Consider the following 27,905-nt stretch of genomic DNA (forward strand, 5'->3'; position numbering starts at 1 on the left):
GGCAGATGAGCCCAGTGAGTGATCTTGTGGATAGAGAAAGAAGAAGCATTTCTTCGTCGTTCTTCCTTGTCACTTGCCCTGCTTTCCAGGCTGCCATTTTTGACCTGCGAAACAGCTGTAGTGCAGTTCCACCTTCCTCGGCAATGGCCCACATTCACATTTCGTGGAAAGATGCCTTCGATGAACTTAAAATTGCAAAGATAAAAGCTAGGCAAGCCCAGTGAGCGATCTTGAGTCTAAAGCAGCAACTTGTAATTTTCTTTCTCCTCTCTATTATGGGCAAGTTTTCTTTTCCTTCATGCTGTTGCTCCTGCAGTTGCTTCTCATCCTCTTCATCTGCTCAGGAAGTAAGCATTGTTGTGCACTCCACACAACCTTCTCAACAGCCAGCCAATTCTGGACCTTCCACCCCATCATCATCTTTGCACCCTTCTCAAAAATCAGCCAATGTTGGACCTTCCACTGCGACTAATTTTGATTTGGAGAGTTATCTACAGAAATTCAACGATATAGGTCGGCTTAAAGATCTGATTCAATTTATTGAAGAGCTATTGAAAAAAGCGGTAGGTAATCTATGTATATGTTTTGCATCATAATAATTTCTGCACTCTTATAATTTAAATGAGCTTTTTCTTCCCAAAGTTTTAGTCTCTGCACGTCGCTTCCCCTAGTCTGTTCTTGTTTGCATTTATTGAGTATAAATGTAGTGTTGCCCAATACAGTCAGGCGAGAAGGAAGAAGGATCTAGTTCAGCAGCAAGTTCTTATATCCAGGATGGCCAAACATTCCTAGAGCTAGTAGATAAAAACGTTGGTAAACTTTCTGAAAAGGTAAAGTTTCCATTTTGGAATTATGAAATCAAATTTTGATAATATTCCTATACAGAAATTATTGGAGTGTGTAACACTAAACATTTGGGATACAAATTATATTAAATGGATCTAGATTCTAGATTGTCATAGATTACTTACATCCTCATGGAATTTTTTTCTACAGCATGATTCTATGGATGGCGCAAGTGCAGATATAGAGAAGGTTGTTATAAATTTGCTGAAAGGCGCTGCCCAAATTCATTGGGTGGGGGCAGCACTTTCTGTGGTGGGATTTGTATTGGCCAGATATAATGAAATGTCTAACAATCAGAGAGAGTGCCTTGAAATTTTGAAAGTTTTGGTTAATCTTGAGAATCAAATTCTGAAGTTGAATGAGCAAATGCCAGAAGAGGGACAGAGACTAAATGAGGCAGTCAAGTGCATTGTTGAAGGATGCATCATGTGCGCCTCCCAACTTGCCGCTGGCAAATTTGTTAGGTGAGTACAATTATTTAAACAGTTTTAGCTGTCTTCCAATTAAACAGTTTATATTTCATGGTTATTTAGCTGTCTTCCAATTAATCTTTCATAAAAAGGGAGATAAACATAATTATTCAATTTTTAAGTAATAAAAATAAATAATTTAGATAATTTATTTTATTTTAGAAGAAATATAATTATTATTTTTTTCCTCAAATGTAATCTTGAGGGTTGCTTCCATTCTATTACTTACATAAATCTGGACTTCAATTTTACATTTTATTCATATGTTCCGGTTTTATATACTTATATTGCTTTTTCTATCTCAAGTCAATACTATATAATATTTGACAAGACTCTCTACATATATAGCCTAAGTCCTATTGATTTCAGCCAATGCTTTAACAAATCTAACCTATCTTAAAATTTCATTATATCACAACATTATAATTACACCATATTTATCAAAAGGATTTTGTTTAAAAGAGTTTTTCCTTCACTTCAGGTGGGATTGTGAAATGATTCTTCTAGGCAATCTTTGATGTAATTGGCTAGAAAAATGAGACCTTATGAGTCACTAATCCCAAAGACCTTCTTGAGGAAATTTACCTTTTGAAGCCAGGAGTCTTCAAGTAACAAGAGACGTGTCTAGCTGTTGGACAAAACAAAAGGGTACTACTCCACAATTTCCCCACATGCCATGAGTTTTTTGAAGTTTGAGGGAATGAAAACCCCATTCCCATGGTGAGCCACCTCTAGGATCCCACTTAAGTTTCCCAAGAGTTACCTTTCACTATACTGATCACCAAATGCTTGATCATGCCTTTCTATTCTCGTAGACATGGACACCATGTTCAAATTAAGTCCATGTCAATGATTTGTTTGTTCGAAATAAAATTTCCTCAAATAAGAAAACTTAGTGACTATAGTACTGATTGCTAATCACTGGCAAAACACAACAAAATAAAACTCAAACAAAACAAAAGGGAGACATGAAACTTTATTTGTTCTATTAAATTTGAAAAAGACCTACAAAATAACTAAAAAATGATTACATATATTGATTATAGTTTACTTGCAAAAATCTAAAGCTGTACCAAATTATATAAAACAACTTGGAGTTGCTTAGAGCTCCTCTAACTTCTATTTGTCTTGAGCTATTTGCTACTCCCTTAAAACTCTCTTCACACAATTTCTATTGCAAACTCTTTTAAAGCTAAAAGTGTTGCTCAAAAAACAATTCTTCTCAACTAATAGACTTGGAGAACATTCTACCTAGTTGTCTTCTACAGTCCAATAAATTTTCCCACATAATTTTTTTAAATTCAAACTGACTTATGAGCAATAACTTTACTATAAACAATAACTCTTATTTGTTGTATGTTAGGAGTAATTGGGAGGCTGCAATCCAAATACAAATCTTTTCAACACACTCTAATTGTTGGCTTCTCTTGATAGGTAGGTGGCAATGATAGGGATTCAGGGACAAGTCAAAATCCCAACACCCCCCCTTTGTCTTGAGCCATCAAACAAAATTATTTATCATTCAAATTTACAAAGCCCAAGTTTCTTCTGAGGCATTCTAAGCTATCCCTACTCAATGGCTTGGTAGAATTGTTTGCAAGCCATTGCTTAGGCCTACAAAACTTCATCTCAATTTCTCCATTTTCAATTGACTCTCAAATGAAATGATAATTGATTTCAATGTGTTTACTTATTCCAAAAAAACATGATTTTTTATCAAAACTATTGATGAAACATTGTCACAAAATATTGTTGTTCTATCCTCTTGTTCTTCCTTCAGATCAATTGAGATTATCCTAAGCCAAATAGCTTGGAATGCTACTTTATTTGCTGTTATATACTTAGCCTCAACTGTAGATAGAGAAACTATGGGTTGTTTCTTGGAAGGCCACGAGATAGCTCTTGAACTCAAATGGAATATGTATAGCCTGAAGTGCTCTTCCTATCATCCACTTCCTTCCCAATCACTATTTGTGTAACCACCTAGTTCATAATTATTTGTTACAATATATAAAATACCATATCGTTTGGTGCCATTCACATAGCTTGGGATTCTCTTACCCACTTGCCAACGAGTATTCATTGCAATCTCCATAAATTTGAAAACTTGACTTTCTACAATAATTATATCAAGCCTATTTATTCTCAAATACATATAGCTTGCAAAAAAACTCTTATACATGGTCACATCCACATTATTGCTGCAAACTTCTTTTCTCAACTTAAGACCTATGATTGTTGGTGTTGGTGCAAATTTAATTGGATTCTAAATCTCTTTAATATCTCTTCTATATATTTTTCTTGAGAGATAAAAATACCATAATGCATTTTTTTTACTTGTATGCCTATAAAAGACCTCAAGAGACCTAAATCTGTCATCTCAAACTTTGTTTTCAAAGCCTCTATAAAATTGACAATGAGGAAATCCTGATCCCCAATAAAAATGAAATCATCTACGTACGAGACAATAATTAAAATCTCACCATTAGCTACCTTAACGTAAAGAGTGGGATCACCATTTTTTTTGGTAAGGCCACTATACAACAAATATGAGTCAATCTTGTTTTACTATGCTTGTGGTGCTTATTTCAACCTATAAAGAATATTCTTCAACATATACACCTTCTTTCTGGACCTAAAACTTCATAACTAGGTGTTTGCTCAACATAAACTTCCTCTTAATTAAAACTTAATTCAAAAGGCAGATTTCATGTCCATTTTAAATTCTTTCCATTTGTGTTGGGCTGCAATTTATATGACTTCCATCCTTGAAATTGAAGCACATGTCTCATCGTAATCTCTATTAAACTATTATTTTGTACCCCTTGACAACTAGTCTTTGCCTTAAATGCCTTTCTATTTTTCCACTGGCATTTCTCTTCGACTTGTACATCCATCAATAAATTTTTTACTTGGTAGCAAATCAACTAACTCCCATGTTCTATTTCACTTTGTTGCATCTATCTCCTCATACATGGCATTGCACCATTTCTCTTATTTCATAACATCCCCAAAATATGTCAAATCACTATGAGAAAATAATACAAAATTCACATTTTCATCAATCATCATCATACCTATCATTTTGGTAGATCACCCTTAGAGTTTCGGTCTTTCTTTATATTAGGGAGGCAAGAGTGGGGTTTGAACTCTCACTACTACTTTTTCTCTACTTTGTAGACCATGTCTGAATTTGTCTAGAGCTTACGTTTTCTCTCTATGTACCAATCCAAAGCTCTCAAAAGCTAATTGCCTGGCTATCTATAGCTACTCGCCTTTGTACCTATTTGCATCATGAACTATCTAGATCTAATTGTCTACCAATTTATGCATTTTTATAGATATCTCAAGTTGTCTAGAGATTTCTCCAATTGAATTTTTAGACAATTTGTTTAATTACCCATCTATGTGAGGAGCCATCTTTAGCTAATTACTGGGTAAGTGCACCAAGTTGTGGTACCAAAAAGGTGCCACTTCTTACTTTTTCATAAAAATGCGTCATTGGCATGAAAAGGTCGTCCAAACCTACGGGTTGGATGCCCAAGGCAAATCCAACCCAAAGGGTTGGTATTCTCCCAAGCAAACCATTTGGCGAGCACCAAATATGGTGCTCGCAAAATGCAAAATTTTGAATTTTCACATTTGGCGCTCGCCAAATGTGAAAATTCAATTTTTTGCATTTGGCGAGCACCAAATGTTTTGCATTGTCCAATGTGAAGGTTTTATGAGTGTGTAGATGTTTCAATCTTGGCACAAGTTAAATCCACCCCCGAAGGAGAATATATACATGAAATATAAAATTTAAGTATATCTCTATAGGACTTATAATGTAGATTCTAGTTTTTAGAGGATCATATAAAATTTCAGACTTAGTCAAATTTCAGTAATCAACATGATCCCATTAGCATTCTTTAGCTATATATCTCACTCTCTTTATCTTCCCCAAACTCTAGACCTATCTCTCTCCCTCTCTTGTGTCTCTCGCTTCTTTATCCTTGACTCTCTCCCTCTCTCTTCTCTCTCACTCCCTTATTGTTTCTCTCCCCTCCCACTCATTTCTCTTGGTCACTACCTATCCCTTTTATCCTCTCTCTCCCCATATCTAGGGTTGTCCCTCCCTCACTATTCACCTCACTGTCTCTCCCTCCCTATCTTATTACCCACCTTTCTCTCCCCCTCTACGTTTCTCACTTATCTAATTGTCCACCCTCTAGTTCTCTCCCTCCCTCTCCACCTTTCTCTCCCTTCTCCTTACCTCTATCTATTTATGAACTCTCTCCCTCTCTTATCTATCTCTCTCTCCAAACCTTTCTATCTCCTCATTCTCTAGGTCTCACAATACCTCCATGTCTACCTCTCTATCCATCTCCTCTTACTCATCTCTTTGTTCTTATATCTCTTCTATTCTCCCTCCCTCCCCTCTCCAAGTCTATATCTTCCTTTCTTCCTCTCTCCCTCTCTATCTCCCTCTCCCACTCTCTCGTCTTCTCTCTTCCTCTCTTATCTCTATCTTCATTGTCTAGGTCATTACCTCTCCATCCCACCCTATCTCCCCTTTGTATGTTTCTCCCTCCCTTCCTCTCCACCTATCTACCTCTGCATATAGGTCTCTTTACCCACCTCTCTTTATCCTCCTATATCTATCTCACTCCTCTCTGGCCATCTAGGTCTCTCACCTATCTATATGCCCCCTCTATAGTTCTATATGTCCCTCTCTACTTCTCTCCCTCCTCCTTAACCCTGTCCCTTTATGAACTCCCCCCTTTCTCTTCCTCCCCTAACCTCTTTATCTCCTCCTTCCATAGGTCTCTCACTCCCTCCATGTCTACCTCTCCATCCATCCCCTCTTACTCCTCTCTTTTTTTCTATCTCTTCTATTCTCCCTCCCTCCCTTCTTTAGGTCTCTCCCTTCATTTCTTCCCCTCTCCCTCTCTACCTCCCCATCCATACATACCCCCATATATATCTCACTCCCCCTCTTTTTTATTCTCTCTCTCTAAATTCTAGGTCATCAACTCTCTCTCACCTCTCTAGGTTTACCACTTCCATCTTCTCCACCTATCTACCTCTGCATCATGTCTCATTACTCACCTCTCTCTCCCCCCCTCTATCTATCTCATTCCTCTCTCTTGTCATCTAGGTCTCTCATCTCTCTTTCCCAATATAGTTCTCTCCCTCTCTCTTCCCCTATATCTCCCTCCCCCTTTACTCCTATTTATTTTTGAACTCTCTCATCCTCTTCTCGCTTTTTCCCCACCTTTGCATCATCTCCTTCCCTAGGTCTTGTAGTCCCTCCATGTCTACCTCTCCCTCAATCCCCTCATACTCTTCTCTCTCTTTATTCTTTCATATCTCCTCTTATCCCTCCATCCCATTTATAGGCATCTCCATTATTTTCTTCCCCTCTTCCTCTCTATCTCCCTCTCCCTCCTTATCCCATCTCTCTATCCCTTCCCTACTAATTCTTATTCTCTCTTTACCGTCTACATCATCAACTTTCTATCACACCCTCTCTAACCCTCTCTAGGTTTCTCCCGCATTCCCTCTCCACCTCTCTACATCTCCATCCATATCTCATTACCAACCTCTCTCTGCTCCCCTCCATCTATCTCAACCCTCTCTCTCTCTCACCCTATCTAGGTCTCTCACGCCTCTCTCCCCCTTCTAGGTATCTTATATATCTATATAACCTATCTGGGTATGTGCAGGAGCATGGTGGGCCATATAACCCCTTAGGAACCCATTACTATCTATCTTAGGAAACCACATGACCTCTTAGGACAACATATGGTGTCATTACAAGTCATATGGTGTCCTAAGGGGTCTTATGGTGTCACTACGGGTCATATGGTGTCCTAAGGGGTCATATGGTATTCTATGACCCCTTAGGATACTATATAATCTCTTAGAACACCATATGAGCCCTAACGACACCATACAGTGTCTTAAGGGGTCATATGGTGTCCTAAGGGGTCATTTAGTGTTTTATGACCCCTATGGACACCATATGACCCATTAGGATACCATATGACCCCTAATGACACCATATGACCCCTAACAACACCATATGTTGTCCTAAGGGGTCATATGGTATTCTATGATCCCTTATGACACCATATGCCCCATAACAACACCATATGGTGTCATTAGGGGTCATATGGTGCCTAAGGGGTCACATGGTGTCGTTAGGGGTCATATGATGTCCTAAGGCGTCATATGGTGCCCAAATGGGTCATAGAATACTATATGACCCCTTAAGACACCATATGATCCCTAACGACACCATATGACCCCTTGGGACACCATATGACCCCTAACGACACCATATTGTGTCTTGAGGGGTCATATGGTGTCACACATGGTCATGTCATGTACTAGGATGTTAAAAGGGGTCATATGGTGTCCTAGGGGGTCACAGAACACCATATGACCTCTTAAGACACCATATCATGTCATTAGGGGTCATATGTTGTCTTAAGGGGTCATGTGGTGTCGTTAGGGGTCACATGGTGTCCTAAGGGGTCATATAGTATTCTATGACCCATTAGGATGCCAAATGACCCCTTAGGACAACATATGATACCATATGGTGTCGTTAAGGGTCATATGGTGTCCTAAGGGGTCATATGGTGTCATAATGGATCATATGGTGTTCTATGACCCCTTAGGACACTATATGACCCCTAAGACCACCATATGGTGTCCTGAGTGGTAATATGGTGTCCTTAGGGGTCATATGGTGTCATTAGGGCTCATATTGTGTTCTAAGGGGTCATATGATGTTCTATGCCCCTTAAGACACCATATGACCCCTAAAAACACCATATGGTGTCCTATGGGGTCATATGGTGTCCTTAGGGGTCATATGGTGTTCTATGACCCCTTGAGACACCATATGAACCCTTAGGATATGTCATATGGTGTCCTAAGGGGTCATATAGTGTCCTAAGGGGTCATATGGTATTTTATGACCCCTTAGGACACCATATAACCCCTGACGTCACCATATGGTGTCCTAAGGGATCATATGATTTCCTTAGGGGTCATATGGTGTCCTAAGGGTCACATGGTATACTATGACCCCTTAGGACACCATATGATTCCATACACCATATAATTCCTAACGCCACCATATAGTGTCCTAAGAGGTCATATGGTGTTCTATGACCCCTAATGACAACATATGGTGTCCTAAGGGGTCATATGGTGTTCTATGACCCCTAATGACAACATATGGTGTCCTAAGGGGTCATATGGTGTTCTATGACCCCTTGGGATGCCATATGACCCCTCAGGACACCATATGACCCCATGCGACACCATATGACCCCTCACGACACCATATTTTGTCCTAAGGGGTCATAGAACACCATATGACTCCTTAGGACACTATATGACCCCTAATGATGTCAGATGACCCCTTAAGACACCATATGGTGTCGTTAGGGTTTATATGGTATCCTAAGGGGTCATAGAACACCATATGACCCCTTAAGACACCATATGACCCCTAACGACACCATATGACCCCTTAGGACACCATATAGTGTTCTTAGAGGTCATATGGTGTCCTAAGGGGTCAGATAGTGTCCTAAGGGGTCATAAAACATCATATAACCCCTTAGGACACCTTATGATCCCTAAGGACACCATATGATCCTTAACGACACCACATGGTGTTGTTAGGGGTCATATGGTGTCCTAATGGGTCATAAAATACCATATGACCCCTTAGGACACCATATGCCCCTAACGACACTATATGACATGCGCTAAGGGGTCATATGGTTTCTTAAGGGGTCATAGAACACCATATGACCTCTATGACCCCTAAGGACACCATATGGTGTCGTTAGGGGTCATATGGTGTCCTAAGGGGTCATTGAACACCATATGACCCCTTAGGACACAATATGACCCCTAATGACACCATATGACTCCTAACGATACCACGAAACCATATAACCCCTTACGACACCATATGGTGTCGTTAGGGGTCATATGGTGTTCTAAGGGGTCATATGGCATCCTAATGGGTCATAGAATACCATATGACCGCTTAGGACACCATATGAGCCCTTAGGACACCATATGACCCCTAACGACACGATATGGTGTCCTAAAGGGTCATATGGTGTTCTATCATGCCCTAGGACTCTATATGACCCATTTTAACATCTTAGTACATGACATGACCACTTGTGACACCATATGACCCCTCAAGACACAATATGGTGTTGTTAGGGATCATATGGTGTCCTACGGGGTCATATGGTGTCGTTAGGAATCATATAGTGTCCTAAGGGGTCGTATGGTGTCGTTAGGAGTCATATGGTATTATATGACCCCTTAGGACACCATATGACCCCTAACAATACTATATGGTGTCCTAAGGGGTCATCTGATGTCGTTAGAGGTCATATGGTGTTCTATGACCCCTTAGGACACCATATGGTGTCGTGAGGGGTCATATGGTTTTGTATGGGGTCATATGGTGTCCTAAGGGGACATAGAACACCATATGACCCCTTAGGACACCATATGGTGTTTTTAGGGGTCATATGGTGTCTCGAGGGCTCATATAGTGTCTCAAGGGGTCACAGAACACCATATGACCCCTTAGGACACCATATGTTGTCATTAGGGGTCATAGAACATCATATGACCCCTTAGGACACCATATGTTGTTGTTATGGATTATATGGTGTTGTATGGGGTCATGTGGTGTCCTAAGGGGTCACAGAACACCATATGACCCCTTAGGACACCATATGATGATGTTAGGTTTCATATGGTGTCTTAAGGGGTCATAAAACACCATATGACCCTATAGGACACCATCTGACCCCTTAGGACACCATTTGGTGTTGTTAGGGGTCATATGGTGTCCTAAGGGGTTATAGAACACCATATGACCCCATGGGACACCATATAACCTCTAATGACACCATATGACCCCTTAGGACATCATATGGTGTCATGTTGGGTCATGTGGTGTCCTAAGGGGTCATAGAACACTATATGACCCCTTAGGACATCATATGACCCCTTAGGAAACCATATGACCCCTTTGGACACCATATCATGTAGTTAGGGGTCATATGGTGTTCTACGGGGTCATAAAACACCATATGACTCTCTCATATATATTCCTTACTCTCTTATTGTCTCTCTCCATTCTCAAGGTCACCATCTCTCTCTACTCTTAAGGGGTCATATGTTGTCATATGACCCCTTAGGACACCATATGGTGTCATTATGGGTCGTATGGTGTCATAAGTGGTCATTGGGTGTCTTATGACCCCTTAGGACACCATATGACCCCTTAGGTGTCGTTAGGGGTCATATTGTGTCCTAAGGGGTTATATGGTGTCCTATGAACCCCTAGGAAACCATATGACCCCTTAGGTATTGTTAGGGATCATATTGTGTCCTAAGGGGTCATAGGGTGTCATATGACCCCTTAGGACACCATATGGTGTCTTTATGGGTCATATGGTGTCCTAAGGAGTCATATGGTGTCAGATGAAGGATACCATATGGTGTCCTTTATGGGTCGTATGGTATGCTAAGGGTTCATATGGTGTTGTATGACCCCTTAGGACACCATATTGTGTTGTTATGGGCTATATATTGTTTTAAGGGGTCATATGGTGTCCTATGACCCCCTAAGGGGTAGTTAGAGGTCATATTGTGTCCTATGACCCTTTAGGACAACATATGACCCCTTAGGATACAATATGGTGTTGTTATGAGTTGTATGGTGTCCTGAGGGGTCATATGGTGTCAGATGACCCCTTAGGGTACCATATGACCCCTTAGGATACAATATGGTGTCGTTATGGGTCATATGATGTCCTAAGGGGTCATATGGTGTAGGACACCATATGATCCCTCATATGGTGTTGTTATGGGTTGCATGATGTCCTAAAGGGTCATATGGTGTCCTATTACCCCTTAGGATACCATATGGTGTCATTATGGGTCTTATGGTGTGCTAAGGGGTCATATGGTGTTATATGGCCCATTAGGACACTAGATGACCCCTTAGGACACCATATGGTGTCATTATAGGTCGTATAGTGTGCTAAGGGGTCATATGGTGTCATATAACCCCCTAAGGGGTTGTTAGGGGTCATATTGTGTTCTAAGGAGTCATATTTTATCCTATGGCCCCTTAGGACACCATATGACCCCTTACGACACAATATGGTGTTGTTATGCATAGTATTGTGTCTTAAGGGGTCATATGGTGCCCTATGTTCCCATAGGACACCATATGACCCCTTACGTGTCATTAGGGATCATATTGTGTAATAATGGGTCATATGGTATCCTATGACCCCTTAGGACACCATATGGTGTCATTGTGGTTTGTATGGTGTCCTAAGGGGTCATATGGTGTCCTATGATCCCTTAGGACACCATGTGACCCTTTAGGATACCATATAGTGTCGTTCTAGGTTATATGGTGTCCTAAGGGGTCATATAGTGTTCTATGACCCCTTAGGACACCATATAACCCCTTACGTGTCGTTAGGGTTCATATTGTGTCCTAAGGGGTCATATGGTGTCCTATGACCCCTTAGGACACCATATGACCCCTTAGGTGTTGTTAGGGGTCATATTGTGTTCTAAAGGGTCATATGGTGTCCTATGACCCCTTAGGACACCATATGACCCCTTAGCACACCATATAGTGTCAATATGGGTCATATGGTGTCCTCAGGGGTCATCTGGTCTCCTGTGACCCCTTAGGACACTATATGGTTTTTTTATGGGTTGTATGGTGTCCTAAGAGGTCATATGGTGTCTTATGACCCCTTAGGACACCACATGACCCCTTAGATGTCGTTAAGGGTCATATTATGTCCTAAGGGGTCATATGGTGTCATATGACCCCTTAGGACACCATATGACCCCTTAGGTGCCATTAGGGGTCATATTGTATCCTAAGGGGTGATATGGTGTCCCATGACCATTTAGGAAACCATATGACCCCTGAGGAGATCATATGGTGTCGTTATGGGTTTTATTGTGTCCTAAGGTGTCATATGGTGTGCCCTTAGGGCACCATATGACTCCTTAGGTGTTGTTAGGGATCATATTATGTCCTAAGGGGTCATATGATGTCTTGTGACCCCTTAGGACACCACTTGGTGTTGTTGTGGGTTGTGTGTTAAGGAGGAGGGGGAGAGAGATAGAGAGGGAGAGAGAGAACTATAGAGTGGACATATAGATAGGCAAGAGACCTAGATTTCAAGAGAGGAGTGAGATTGATAGAGGGGGATAAAGAGAGGTGGGTAACGAGACCTATATGTAAAGGTAGATAGGTGGAGAGGAAGAGAGGGAGAAACCTAGAGAGGGTGGGTTGGAGAGTTAATGAACTAGACAATGAAGAGAGAGAATAAGAGAGGAAGAGAGATAATGAGAGAGTGGCGGAAGGATATATAAATGGAGAGGGGAAGAAAGGAAGGGAGATATCTAGAGAGGGAAGGGAGAGAGAAGAGAAGAGATAGAAGAACAAAGAGATGAGTAAGAGGGGATGGATGGAGAGATAGAAATGGAGGGAGCGAGAGACCTAGAGAATCTAGGTTTGGAGAGAGAGAAGAGAGGGAGAGTGTTCATAAATAGATAGGGGCAAGGGAAAGGGGGAGAGAGGTGGAGAGGGAGGGAGATAACTAGAGGGTGGACAATTAGATAAGTGAGAAACCTAGAGGGGGAGAGAGAGGTGGGTAATAATATAGGGAGGGAGAGGTAGTGAGGTGAATAGGGAGGGAAGGAGAGCCCTAGATATGGGGAGAGAGAGGATAGAAGGGATCGGTAGTGAACAAGAGAAACGAATGGGAGGGGAGAGAAATAATAAGAGAGTGAGAGAGAAGAAAGAGGAAGGGAGTCAAGGATATAAATTAGGGTACAAGGAAGGGATGAAAAGTAGAGAGGGGAGAGAGAAGTGAGTTAGACACAAGAGGGAGAGAGATAGGTGTAGATTTTAGGGAAGATAAAGATAGTGAGATATGGATCTAAAGAGCGCTAATAGGAGAATGTTGATTACTGAAATTTGACTAAGTATGAAAGTCAATATGATCTTCTAAAAACAAGAATCTACATTATAACTCCTATAGAGTTGAAACCACTCTCAAACGTCCTACCAATATATACATGAAATATAACTTAAAGTGACTTATACTTAAATATTATATTTCATGTATATATTCTCCTCTCATGATGGGTATAACTTGTGCCCAATTTGAAAATTTTGCATCACAGAACCTTCAAATTGGACAATGCAGGACATTTGGCGCACGCCAAATTTGGCACGCGCCAAATGGGAAAATTCAATTTGTTTCATTTGGCGAGCGTCAAGTAGGGCGATCGCCATATTTGGTGCTCGCCAAATGGTTTGCACTGGGAACTACCAACCCTTTGGGTTGGATTGTACTTGGGCATCCAACCCAAAGGGTTGGACGACCATTTCAGGCCTGAGACATATTTTTAACAGAGGATTAGAAAATTTTCACATATTTTTGGCTGTGCTCTTCATCAGGTTTGCACGTGTTTCAATAAAACTAAAAAAAAATGCCATAGAGACCTCAATCTCTCTCTTATCTATCCAAGCATGTAATTCTTTTCACATTTTGATTTCGTTAAGGCTTTCATCTATAATTTATTTTGTTAGTGTGTTCATTTCTGGTCAAAAACCAACATGCACTATTTTGGGTATAGTTTTTTACACGTTCATCGGATTTTGAAGAAACTTACATTTTAGAAACTAGACTCCATTCTACACAATTTAAAAAAAAAAAATTGATTTTTAATTAGTTATCAATGATTTTAGGGGGGAGCACGCTCAAATTTCTGTTTTTCAGGATGTGTCCACTTCAAAAATTAGTAAAAAATCATATACTCATTAAAAAATTAGCTGAAAAATCTAGCATAAATTACAAGGTGTTAGCTAATTTCTCACTAAAGCGATTTTAAAAATTCAAAAAAAAAGTTAACATTTTAGGGGGGCCACAATAGACGCTATGTTATGTTTTTTGCATAAAAATAGGACCACTTTTTGTGGCCCCCCTTTTTGAAGCCCTTAATCTCCACCATTTTCAAAAAAAATTAGTACTTTAGAAAGTAGACTTGAAGCACTCTGACTCTTGTTCTTGTTGCATCTTCAAATTTGGAGTCTAACTATCTTCAATTTGTCGTTGAAGTTCAAACTTTGTTGATTTCAGAAAAAAGTGGCATCTTAAGACCCCCTTTTGGGACCACAACTTGGTGCACATACCCTACTATGATCCATATCTATTGTAGCATCGTCTTGTTTCTCTTCATACTCATCATCTTCATCATCAATGGGCACTCTATGTGAGATTCTTGAAGAGGTGTCCATCGAGCCATCCCATGACTCATTCTTATTGATCTCAACATCTATGTTGATCACTATCTTCTTGGTGACTAGGTTATACAACCTAGATAAGCTTTGGATTCTACACTATAGCCCATGAAAATGGGTTTCTCACCCTTGTCATCCAACTTTTTCCTCTTCTCCTTTGGCAAAAATGCATATCCCACACACCCGAACACTCTTAAGTGCTAGCTCAACCATCCAATTGTGTATTATCCATGCCTCTTATGGAAACTTGTCATGGACCACCTTTGTGGGACTTCTATTTATCAAATAAATTGTTGTTTCTATAATCTCACCCCAATATTCATTGGGGAGTCCCTTATCTTTTACCATGCTTCTTGTGATCTCCACGATGGTCTTATTCTTCCTCTTAGCTAATCCATTTTGTTACAGAGTACAACTAGTTGTTAACTCCTTTTTGATGCCATGTTGCATGCAAAAATTCACATATTTATTGGAGGTATACTCTCCCCCTTTATTTGACATTAGGACCTTAATAAAGTGTCCACCTTCTTTTTCATCATCGGCCTTAAACACATTAAACTTATCAAATGCTTTAGATTTATGTGACAAAAATTAACCCATGTTTACAACTATAAATTTTATTGATGAAGGTCATAAAATATTGGCTCTTACTAATAAAAATGGTTTGCATAGGGCCACAAAAATTAGTATGCACCAGCTATAATGGTGTTCTTTCCCTTCTTGAGTTGCCCAATTGAAAGGGCTACCTATGTCACTTGCCTAAATTGCAAGCTTAACAATTATTAGTAGGCTCTACAATGGTTGGAAAACCATCGACCATTCTCTTCTTGGACAAAATATTCAAACTAACATAGAATAGATGTCCATATTTGAGATGTCATAGCTTCGAGGGGTATCGAATGATATTCTTGAGGGTTTTTTATTGTTGTAGTGTTGTATATTTTATGTGCTTGAGAGGTGCAACCATAGATTGAGGTGAGAAAAAATTCTCTATCCTCAACAAAAACATCGAGATTGTTCATTGTTGTAGTGTTGTATATTTTACTTTCTTGAGAGGTGCAACCACATATTAAGGTGAGAAACAAGTCTCTATCCTCAACAAAAACATCTAGTTCTTTTTTCATTTGAGCTACTACAACTATTTTCTTGCTCCCATTCTTGTAAACATTGATACATTCACCCTTCTCTATTAGCAATTTGTATTCATTTTGGATGGACTATATAGCTAGATTGTGCTTTATACTAGGAGTGAAATATAAGTTCTCTAGCTCCTTCTCACCTTGGTTGGTGTAGTTCATAATATCTACCCATTTCCTCACAACTAGAACTATTATATTATTCCCATTTTAATCTCTAATTTAATATTTTTATCAATGAAAGAAAATAAACTTTCACTAGCATTCATGTAGTTGTTGCAACCATTGTTCAAATATCATACTTCAACATTACCTTATTTACCAATGTTGCACATGATGAAGGTTATGAATTGATTTCCTTCAACTACATTCTAATCAACTACATTTTTACTTTTTTTGGACTAATTATGCAACTTTTTCTAGCATTCACATGCACAATGACCATACTTATGACAATTATAACATTCAACTTTTCTATTATCATACCCCTAGTTTGAGATATTGATCTTCTTGCCTTTTCTAGAGCTCAAATGAGAGCTTCTTGCTCCCTCATGGTTGTGAGCTTATCCTAAGTTATCTCCTTGAACACCACCATGTTCGGAGATGCCACGACCTCTGCCTCTTGAACTTCGTCCATAACTATTTCTTCCTCCCCCTTTCCTCTTACATTGGCTTGATCTTTAAAAGATCTCTTAAGAAGAACTTACAAACCTATTTAGGTGCTACTCATGGGTTTGAAGAGAACGCACCATCTCATCTACCATTAATGTGGAAATATTCTTTGCCTCTTCAATGGAAATCCCTGTTGCGTCAAACTTGAGACCAAAATTTAGAGGATTTTACCCACAATTCTCTACCCCCCCATTTTCTCTTCATTTGCCCTTAATTTATTTATCAAACCAAAGAATCTTGTGTAGAAATATGAAATAGACTCATTGTCCTTCATTTGGAGAGTCTCAAAATCTCTTTGAAGTATTTTTAGCTTCACCAATTTGATTTTATTAGTCCCTTTATAAATTATTTAGAGGATTTCTCAAACTTCCTTTGCATTGTTAGTTACTTCTATTTTGAGAAATATGGCCTTAGTCAAGGCTTCTTCAATCAAGCTCAATGTCTTAGTATCTTTTCTACCTTATTATTTGTGGGGACTACAAATTCAGTTGGGTTAGTTATATTCATGAACCCACTAACTACAAGCTCCCACAAATCATTTGTGACCATGATGGTATTCATCTTATTTTCCTAGACATCATAACTTTATCTATTAAATGATGGTGGCTACTACCAACTATTTCCATCTTCTCTAGCCATGTCTCCTACACAATAAACTTCAATACCCCAAAAAAATTCCCAATCTCACTAAGGACTTAGGGCCAAATGGCTTTGATACCAAATCTTAAAAATAAAATCCTCAAATAAGCAATACTCAATGACTATACCACTGATTGTCAATCACTAACAATAAACAACATAATAAAACTCATATAAAACAAAATGGATGCATGTAAATTTCTTTTTTCTATTACTGGTTATAGTTTATTTGTAGCAATCAAGAGTTGCACCAAACATAAAAAAAAATTGGAACTACTTCGAGCTCCTGTAACTTCTATTAGTCTAAAGCTATCTACTAATCCCTACAAACTCAATTCACTTAGTTGTTGCTGCAAATTCTTGTACACCCAAATAAGTTGTTCACAAAAACATTCTTCTCAACTAACATACTTCGAGAATATTGTCATTTTTTGTCTTCTATTATCCCATAGATTTTTTCACACAAAATTTGAAATTCAAATTGACCTACCAAAATAAACCTCACTACAAAAAATAACTCTTCTTTTCTGCATGTTAGGAGAAACTGGGAGGATATAATCCCAATGCAAATAATCAATAGGCTGCAACTACTAGTTGCTCCTAACAGGTCGGTTGTAACTTTTTCTAGCATTCACATGCACAATGACCAAACTTATGACAATAATAACATTCAACTTTTCTCTTATTATACCCCTAGTTTGAGCCATTTATCTTCTTGCCTTTTCTACAGCCCAAATGAGAGCTTCTTGCTCCCTCATGGTTGTGAGATTATCCTAAGCTATCTCCTTGAACACCACCATGTTTGGAGATGCCACGACCTTTGCCTCTTGAACTTCGTCCATAACTATTTCTTCCTCTCCCTTTCCTCTTACATTGGCTTGATCTTTAAAAGATCTCTTAAGAAGAATTTGCAAACCTATTTAGGCACTACTCAGAGTTTGAAGAGAACCCATCATCTCATCTACCATCAATGTGGAAATATTCTTTTCCTCTTCAATGGAAATCCCTATTGCATCAAACTTGAGACAAAACTTTAGAGGATTTTCTCCACAATCCTCTACTCCCCCATTTTCTCTTCATTTGCCCTTAATTGATTTATCAAACTAGAGAATCTTGTGTAAAAATATGAAATAGACTCATTGTTCTTCATTTGGAGAGTCTCAAAATCTCTTTGAAACATTTGTAGCTTCACCAATTTGATTTTATCAGTCCCTTTATAAATTACTTAAAGGATTTCCCAAACTTCCTTTCCATAGTTAGTTGCTTCTATTTTGATAAATATGGTCTTAGTCAAGACTTCTTCAATCAAGCTCAATTTCTTAGCATCTTTTCTACTTGTCGCCTTTAGAGCTGGGTCTTCTTATTATTTGTGGGGACTACAAATTCAGTTGGGTTAGTTATATTCATGAACCCACTAGCTACAAGCTCCCACAAATCATTTGTGACCTTGATGGTATTCATCTTCTTTGCCCAGACATCATAACTTTAGCTATTAAATGATGGTGGCTACAACCAACTCTTTTCATCTTCTCCAGCCATGTCTCCTACACAATAAACTTCAATACCCCCCCAAAAGCCCAATCTCACTAAGGACTTAGGCCCAAATGGCTTTGATACCAAATCTTAAAAAGAAAATCCTCAAATAAAAAATACTCAGTGACTATACCACTGATTGCCAATCACTAAAAATAAACAACATAATAAAACTAAAATAAAATAAAATGGATGCATGTAAATTATTTTGTTCTATTACTGATTATAGTTTATTTGTAGCGATCAAGAGTTGCACCAAACATAAAATAATTTGGAACTACTCAGAGCTCCTATAACTTCTATTAGTCTAAAGCTATCTACTAATCCCTTCAAACTCTCTTCACTTAGTTGTTGTTGTAAATTATTTTAAAACTAAAGTTGTTCACAAAAACATTCTTCTCAACTAATAGACTTGGAGAATATTGTCCTTTTTTGTCTTCTATTGTCCCATAGATTTTTCAAAATCTGAAATTCAAATTGACCTACCAAAATAAACCTCACTACAAAAAATAACTCTTCTTTGTTGCATGTCAGGAGAAATTGGGATAATATAATCCCAATGCAAATATTCAATAGGCTACAACTACTAATTGCTCCTAACAGGTCAGTTGCAACGATGGGGAGACTCGGGGAGAATTCAAAATTCCAACATTGTTTGCATGACATTTGTCCCCAATACATGTTGTATGGAAAAATGATTAGTTTGTGCATCTTAATGGGCTATAGTGAAGAGTCCAAAGAAGATAAGCTATATAACCCTATCATCGAGAAAATAATAATCAACAAAGATGATAAGATCATTGAAAATGAGTAATAGGATGACATGGTGGAAACTTCTTTGGGAATTTTACTTATAGCATCAATTAATGATGAAGATTAAGGGCATGAAGAGTAAAAAGGTGATGCCATAACAAATATGGAGTTGGGTAGTCAACTCCAAAAAGATTGAAATGTAGACAAGTAGCCAAAGAGATAGTTACAAATTCTAGTTACATAGTCCTTTGGACATGTCCAGACTATTGCACACACTACCATGTATAGAGTCCAAATAGATCTAAAGACTTTATTCACAACAAAGAAGTAGTAGTAGTGAAATTTAAAACCATACTCTTGCCTCCCTAATGCCAAGAAAACACAAAAACTCTAAGGGAGATTTATCAAATTGAAAGTTATGAAGAAGATATAGATGAAAATTTGAATTTTGTATTATTTTCTCATAATGATGCAATTTTCTATGAAGAGGCCATGAAAGAAGAGAAATGGTGTGAGGCCATGGATGAGGAAATGAATGTAATAGACAAAAATAGAATATGTGAGTAGATTTATTTGGCTCCAAGTAAGAAAGTGATTAGCATGAAGTAGGTCTTTATGACCAAGAGCAATGTCAAAGGAAGAATATAAATGCATAAGGTTAAATATTAAGGGATATAAACACTAGTTTGGAAGAGATTATGATGAGACATGTGCTCTAGTTGCAAGGATGGAAATTATATGAGCAATATTAGCAATAAAAGATCAACATAAGTGGAAGATGTTTCAAATTGATCTGAAGTAAACCTTCTTGAATATATTGATGAAAGAGAAAGTTTATGTGGAGCAACCACTTGGTTATGATGTTTCAACTAAATGAAACAAAGTTTATAGGCTAAAGAAATCTCTATATGGTATAAAGAAAGCACCATATGCATGGTACAATAGAATAGACTCATATTTGTTAAGAAATGTTTCTAGTTAAAGTGATGGTGAGACCATTCTTTCTATCAAAGAAAGTGATGGTAAGATTTTGATTATTTCCATATACGTAGATGAATTAGTTTTCATAGAGAATGATGGTTTTCTCAATTCTTATTTCAAAGAGGCCATAAAATAAGAGTTTGAGATGATAGATTTTGTCATGTTAAGGTATTTTAAAGCCATAGAAGTGAAAGTAATGAATCATGGCATATAGATCTCTTAAAAAAGATGTAAAAAAATATTTTGAGGATATTCAGAATGCAACAAGCTTGCACCAACACCAACAACCACAAGTCTAATATTTATAGAATTTAAAATATTGAGCAGGAGCAGGAGCGAGAGTAGGTTGAGGGTTAGGGTTTTTGTCAGAGAAGAAGATGTTGCAAGGGAAGAGGAAAAAGGATGAAGATGGCATTGAGGATGAGGTGGGATTGGCCTGCATCCTCTTATTATGGTCTTTTCTCAAAGCCAAATTGTTTGGCCATTCGATTTTCTTGGGTGACTTCTCTTTGGTTGTTTTCTAGTGCTTTAAATTGGCTCGAGGTTTCTTGTGGATGCTGAGATGGGTTAGCATTGAAGATTTGGAATGGTTCTTGCCCTTTGTATTATTCTCTCCCATGTGTGCTCTATTTCAAGTGGCTCCCGATTGTGGTTCTTCTTTGCTAAAGTGTGTGTGCGGTGTGGGAGCGAGGGCCTTGGGTGGAGAAGCTAGTGATGGTGACTTTGGTGATCCAGCTAGAGTTGATGTTATTTGGATTTCCCTTAAGCTTATGGGTTTTTCTTTTCCTTAGGCTTGTGCTATGGGTAGATTTCCTCTGTTTGAGGATAGGGCTATGGTGTTGTTGGGGACTTTTACCCTAGCTTTCTGGATTTGGTGATTGCTAATCTTGATGTTGGGGGCTTGTTTGACCCTCTCTCTTATTTCTTTTGGGTGTTCTCTTGGGGTATGTTTGTCTTGTTCTCTTCTATGGGAGTGTGAACCTTGTGATTTACTGATTCTATCTTTTTCAAGAGGATTTTTTTGTGATTTTAGCTCTCATCTTTCTTTCCTTCTCAGCATGTTCTATTGAGATGAATGGCACTTCTATTGAGGGGAAGAGTGGTTGGCTAGGTGAAGTTGGATGGATTTTTTGGGGGGTTCTTATTGCCCTACTTCTTAAGGTTCATTGTCTGATTGTTGTCTTCTCCATGCTACCGAGTCTCTATCACTTTTCTTTCTTTAGAGGTGGAGATTCTAGTGGAGTTCATTTTCTTGGGGTCTAATTGGTTAATGCCTCTTTTCTTTTTTATGGTTTTGGAAGACTTTATAAAACCCAATAGTCAAGCAAAATGGTGTGGTCTTGATCTTTTATCTTTGGATCTTGTGAGTTTGAATGATGCTTGGCTTTCTCAGCTGGTGGTTCGTATCTCTTCAGCATCTATAAAGGTTGTTTCTTTTCCTATTGAGGGGGAGAGGAGTTGTGCTAGAAGGGAGCTAACTTTTAGCTAGATTGTCTTTGTTGGCTTCAACTTGATGGTTTTGGAAGCCACTTCAAAACCCATAATGAAGGTTTGGGGAGCCTTTTAAAACCCTTTGGTTCCAGATTATTCCTTAATGTTTCTTTTCAAGAATGTGGTTTTTTTGGTGTTGGGATCTTTTCTTCCAAAGGCTCAGGTTATGGGGCCATGGAAAAACCCTAAGTATGTGTTTAAGGTTAAGGGAGCCTTGATAAAACCCTTGGATTTTCTTGTCATGATATCTTTTGGTGTTGTCTAAGTATGGCTTCGGCCTACTTCTTTAATTAGCCAATTCTTCAATAGTTTTTCTTTGTTGTTTAAGCTAAGATTGGGTTGTGATTTACTATGTTGTATCTTTTGGTAGTGTTTTTCTTTGGGTTCCAAATTGTTGTAAAATCTAAGGGTTTCAGGTCCCTTCAAAAACTACTATAAGGGATTATGAGTCCCCTCAAAACCTATTTGATCTCTAATAAAAAACAACCACAAGTCTAAAATTAATTAAAAAAGATTGCAGTAGCAATGTGAATCCAAATATGTACAAAAGTTGAGTTGAAAGTTTGATGTATTTGACAACAAATAGGATTGATATAACACATACATTAAGCTTGTCTTGTAGATTGATGTATACTCTCATGGACACACATTGGTAATATAGTAAGAGAATTTTTAGGAGCATCTAATATGATATGTGTATACCATAGTAAATGAGTTTGGGCTAGTTAGATACACATATGTTGATTGGACAAGAAGTGTAGATGATAGAAAGAGTACATTGGGATATGTATTCCATTTGGATTTGGGAGTCATTTTATGAGCTTTCAAGAAACAACCTATTTTTTCTCTTTCCACTATTGAAGCTAAATATATAATAGCAATGCAGTTGCATGCCACTCTATTTGGCAATGGATAATCTTAACTAATTTGAATGAAGAAAAAGAGGATGGTACAACCATATTTTGCGACAATGTATCATTGATAGACATGACCAAAAATCCAATCTTTCATGGTTGAAGCAAGTAGATACAAGTTACGTATTATTTCATAAGGTAGTTGGTTGAAAATGGCAAAATAAAAGTCAAGTAGAGTATCTATTTGAGTAGTAGTTTACAAACAAATTTATAAATCCAAATAGTAGAGATAGTCTTGAATGCATGAGAAGCAGTTTGGGCATTATGAGTTTACTTGCAACACATTTGGAGTCATTAGAAGTAGCTTGTGATGTTATGTACAATGAGCACTAGATAGCACCAAATTTGAAAGTATTAGCTCTAGATTTGTAGAATGAATATGACAGAGACTCAAGATTAAGGGGGATTGTTGGAATTAATTACTTGTAATCCAATCTATCAAACACCTATGAAAATAATGTTTGAATATATTTTGGGATCCTCATCCCCACTTTATTCCTTAGATAATGCAATAGTAGTAAATTTGGTAGATAAGTTTGAATTTAGAAAATGAGAGGAAATTTTGTGAGAGACAACAAGAGACAAAAGGGAATAATTTTGTGCGTTGCAGTAATTTCATTGAGCATAGACAAAGAGAATGCATAGTAGAAATAATTTTGAGCGAAGAGAGACAACAATAATGCTTGTGAATGAGAAGAATAGAATGTGTAGAAGCTCCAATAGGTACAATTTTGTTTTTTAATCATACTAGAATCTAAGTTAGAAGCCTCCAATTGTCTCCATAGTGTTTGGATTGTTTGATCTAAGCAATAGTCTATGTATTTGTGTGTGTGTGTTTAATTTGGGTTTTATCCTTTAGGCATAGTTTGGATCTTATTCCAACATTTAGGATGTATAAAAATTTAGGCAAATAAAATCCAAAAACTTATTTAGAAGTTAAATATATTATTTATAAGTTGCAATGTAATATTTTATTCTTTGTAATTGCATATTTATAACATATTTTAAAAGAATTTAATATAAAATTGTGAAAAATAAAAAATAATGTTGATCTTTAAAATTGAATGAATTAATTTTTTTATTAAAATATTCTAAAATTAATAAATTCAAAAAATTCAAACATTCAAGATAATCTTATATTTAAAAGAGTTTTTTTTTTTAAATTGAAAAAATAATTCATAATTCAATACTAAAAGGTTACTCTTTTGAAAAATTCATTTATCTTTTATTTTTTACTTAATAATTATTTTATATATTTTAATTATAAATAAATAAATAGTATCTTTTAAATTACTTTTATATTCTTAATATCAAGACTAATTATATTTTATATTTATTATTAAAAAATATTCATAATTTATTGGTATTAAATTACATAACATAATTAAATTTATAAATGACTTGAAATTAAGCAAATGGTCTATAGATCATTATATTCCATAAACAGTTGCTAAAAATTATTTAACATAATAAAAAGTATAAATGTAAATAGTCAAAATGTTTTAAAAGTAGTAATAATTTTAAGTTGTTTTAAGGTGTTTTAAACAAATATGGACTTTTGTTAGAACCAAACATGGATAACTACTACAAGCTTAAAAAAAAAAAACAGTTTTTTGTTTTTATATGATTGTGAGAAAGGCCGAAATCTCTTTGCCTTTATCTAGAATCCGTACAATTTATTTTAGTCTTGGGGATTTAATTAATCAATATATTTAACTTTAATCCGATGTTTGAATTTTGTGAAGCTTTCTTACTGCTTCAGTCAAAGCCGATGGTTTAAAAGGTTTCCAAGCCAAGATAGACCGCTTGTATCAGGACCTCACATTGTCAACTGTAAGGAACATACAGAATAGAATACCAAAGATTTCCTCACAGTCAAAGATTTCATACAACCCCGCAGGTAAGATGTCTTTCGATTTCAAAAAATTTCCTGTTATGTGTTGAGTTTTTCCTCAAATTTTGATCGAGTTTTCCACAAACTTTACAGTTGGAATTGAGAGTGCACAAGAAAGGGTAACTCAGCTTCTTGATTTGAATGCACAACATACATCGGCTCAACTTGTGGTTGTCTATGGTTTGGGAGGGATCGGAAAAACGACTCTCGCTGATGCCGTTTATGACTGCATTGATGACAAAACTTATAAAAAATGTAGAATTCACATGGACCAACATTGTACCAAGAGGGATCTTAAAGGCCTCCAAGAGCTGATTTTAAAACAATTGTTCAAAGAGAATGTCGAATTGGCAGACTGTGATGATGGTCGGCAAATGATCTGGCGGGTTTTAAACAAGAATCCTAATCAGCCTGTATTTCTGTACATTGACAACGGTCTCAAAAAGACAGATCTCAAACAACTTCTGCCTAAAGAATTGGGCAGCTGCCTTCCGCCTAGAAGCAGAATATTACTTACCACTCGAAATCTTCGGGAGACGGACATGTTTGCCTACTGGAATGTTGAGCGCGCACAATATCTTGTGAATCCCCTTCAACAGACAGAGGCCAGAAAGATTTTGTTAAAGAGAGCCACAGATCACAATAATGAAAATCATATACATGACCTCCTCCAGTTGTGTGGTGGTGTTCCGCTTCTGCTGGAATTAGCTGGTGCTCAACTCGCTATAAGTACTCAAAATACAGATATTATGGTATTACAGTTGCTTAAGGAAGGGGAGAAGGTGGAAGAAGAAGATATCAGTGACCGTATGATTGATTTTGTATATAACAGTTTATTACCACCTGTGAAAGAAGCTTTTCTAGATATCACATCTCTCTTGTATTCTGGCCCACATAAATGTATGCCTCAAATGGAGTCAATAGGAGAGGAGGAACTCAGAGCTCTAGAAGAGGCGTCATTCATCAAGAGATATGGGCATTATGGTATGACTATTCATGACATAGTTGAAGCAAGAGGGAAAAAGATGGCACAGCAAGAGGGAAACAGAATCACAAACCCTGAAGCTTTATTGGATTGTTTGAAATATGAAGAGGTATGTCATATTTACAATGTCTCTTGTCAATATTACCAAAATACATTTGTTATTCACAATCGTAATGATATATATGGTTTACTTTCGTGCAGAAACGTAAAAATTTGAAGGGCATCTATTTTCGTGAATATTATGGGCAGCCTCCAATCGAAAATAATGATGATCATCTTAACTGTATGGGCAATTCCTTAAGAGTGTTATCTTATGAAAATGGATCGCAAATAACATTCAGGGGGAAATGCCATAAGTCATTTGAAGAACTCAGATGCCTCCAAATTCCGTATGACGTTTCTGAGTTGCCAATGGAGTTTGAGAAACTTGAGCATCTTGGTTACTATGATGGCCCTTTCACGCAAGCCATGAGTTTATATGAGGTAAGATCTGCCCTGCTCAGACCATATCATTTCAATTAACTTTTGTTAGAGTGTATAATAATACTTGACAACCTTTTCCATATTTTATTGTGCAAATATGTAGCTTCCTCCAAGCCTGCGTAGTATGAGAATTACAGTTTCTGCCGAGAACGGAGTTAAAGATTCTAAGGTCACTTCAGCTTCTTCTCTTGTAGAATTAGACTGCTATTTGAATAATATAGTGCAAAGCTTACCAGATGGAATGGAAAAGCTAACAAAGTTAGAGAGATTAACTGTATGGGGATGCCATCAGTTGAGGGAACTTCCTTCCAAATTTGGGGAACTCAGAAACCTAAGACAGTTGACGCTATTCAATTGCAATGAATTGAAAGAGTTGCCTTCAGACTTTGGAAGACTCAGCAATTTAGAATGGTTATTTCTAGAAGAATGCCATAAACTGAAACAGTTGTCTTCAGACTTTGGACAACCTAGCAATTTGAAATATATATTTTTCAACCGCTGCTCTACGTTAAGTGAATCGCCTTACAGCTTTGGGCAACTTAATAATTTGAAATATTTGAGTTTAATAGGTTGCTCTGCATTAAGTGTATTGCCTTCAGAATTTGGGCTACTTAAAAATCTAGAATACTTAGATTTGAGCGACTGTTCTGGCTTGAAAGAATTGCCTTGTGACTTTGGGCAACTCCAAAATCTGAAAAGATTAGATTTGAAAGGCTGTTCTGGGTTGGAAGAGTTGCCTTCTGATTTTGGGCAACTCAAAAATCTGAAATGGTTAAACTTGCGGCAATGTTCTGGGCTGAAAGAATTGCCACTAAGCCTGGAAGATCTTGTTAGAGGAGATTGTATTATTTATTTTGATTGAATAATTTTTTCAATTGTTCACTTTTTAATTGTTATTTTTTAAAAAAATTAGATTTTTCAAAAATCTATAATAACACATATAAGATGTATAAATTTTAAATGACTTTCTATTTTTTAAATCAAATAATATTTTGATTGTATTTAATTTATTGTAAAATTTATATTTCTTCTTATTTCTAGATTAAATGATATTCTTTTAAACTTTTAGTTATTGAAGATTTTATATAAATAAATTGTTGAAGGAGAAGTATATTTTTGAAGTATATTTAGATTGATTAAGAAATTAAATAAAGTGAAGTATATTTTAATATAGATATTTTAAGTATATATTTATTTTTTAAAATTAATTAATTTATTAATAAAAAGTATAAAGCTTGTAGAGAATATTTTTTTAAAAGAAAAAATACAAAAAATATAAATATATTAAAATCATTTTTTAAATATTAAATAAAAATAAATGGTTTCAATACTTTCTCTATATTTTATTTATAGATCAATGGAAATAAATTATCAATTTATCTTTTAATTTAAAGAGCTAGTTTATTTTTTCTATATAAATCTTTAATTAACTGTTAATAGACATGTATACATAAAACATATATCACACCTCGGTATACATAAAGGAGGAGATGACTATTCTCCACATACAAATTGACACCTAATAAAAAATACATATTTGCATAATATAATTGTTTTTCAGTAGATTTTTGTGTATTTTTACAACATTGAGAAGGCAGATTAAGAAAATCAAATCAGTAGAAATTGCAAATTCTGTATTTTTGATCGGGTGTTGTTTTGTATGGAGAATATACAGTTCCTAGTCCTCTTGTTGTTTTGTATTTTTTATCTTTTAATTT

At 36.9% G+C, this 27,905-nt stretch overlaps 1 protein-coding gene across 1 annotated transcript; it reads left to right on the forward strand.

Moving 5' to 3' along the window:
* Window positions 1–27,062, forward strand: LOC131056823 (disease resistance protein RUN1). The gene is made up of 7 exons (XM_059218302.1): window positions 1–563; window positions 723–830; window positions 997–1,310; window positions 24,571–24,725; window positions 24,813–25,813; window positions 25,906–26,187; window positions 26,291–27,062. The coding sequence occupies exons 1-7, from the start codon at window positions 276–278 to the stop codon at window positions 27,047–27,049; spliced, it is 2,907 nt and encodes a 968-aa protein (XP_059074285.1). The 5' UTR covers window positions 1–275; the 3' UTR covers window positions 27,050–27,062.
* Window positions 27,063–27,905: the final 843 nt, after the last annotated feature.

This window comes from Cryptomeria japonica, chromosome 3 (genome assembly GCF_030272615.1).
Source record: "Cryptomeria japonica chromosome 3, Sugi_1.0, whole genome shotgun sequence".
Taxonomy (NCBI): Eukaryota; Viridiplantae; Streptophyta; class Pinopsida; order Cupressales; family Cupressaceae; genus Cryptomeria; species Cryptomeria japonica.

Coding starts and splice junctions, on each gene's coding strand:
- LOC131056823 (XM_059218302.1), top strand. CDS start 276: ATGGGCAAGTTTTCTTTTCCTTCATGCTGTTGCTCCTGCAGTTGCTTC. Junction 831..996: donor TTGGTAAACTTTCTGAAAAG/GTAAAGTTTCCA, acceptor TTTTTTCTACAG/CATGATTCTATGGATGGCGC. Junction 24,726..24,812: donor GATTTCATACAACCCCGCAG/GTAAGATGTCTT, acceptor CAAACTTTACAG/TTGGAATTGAGAGTGCACAA.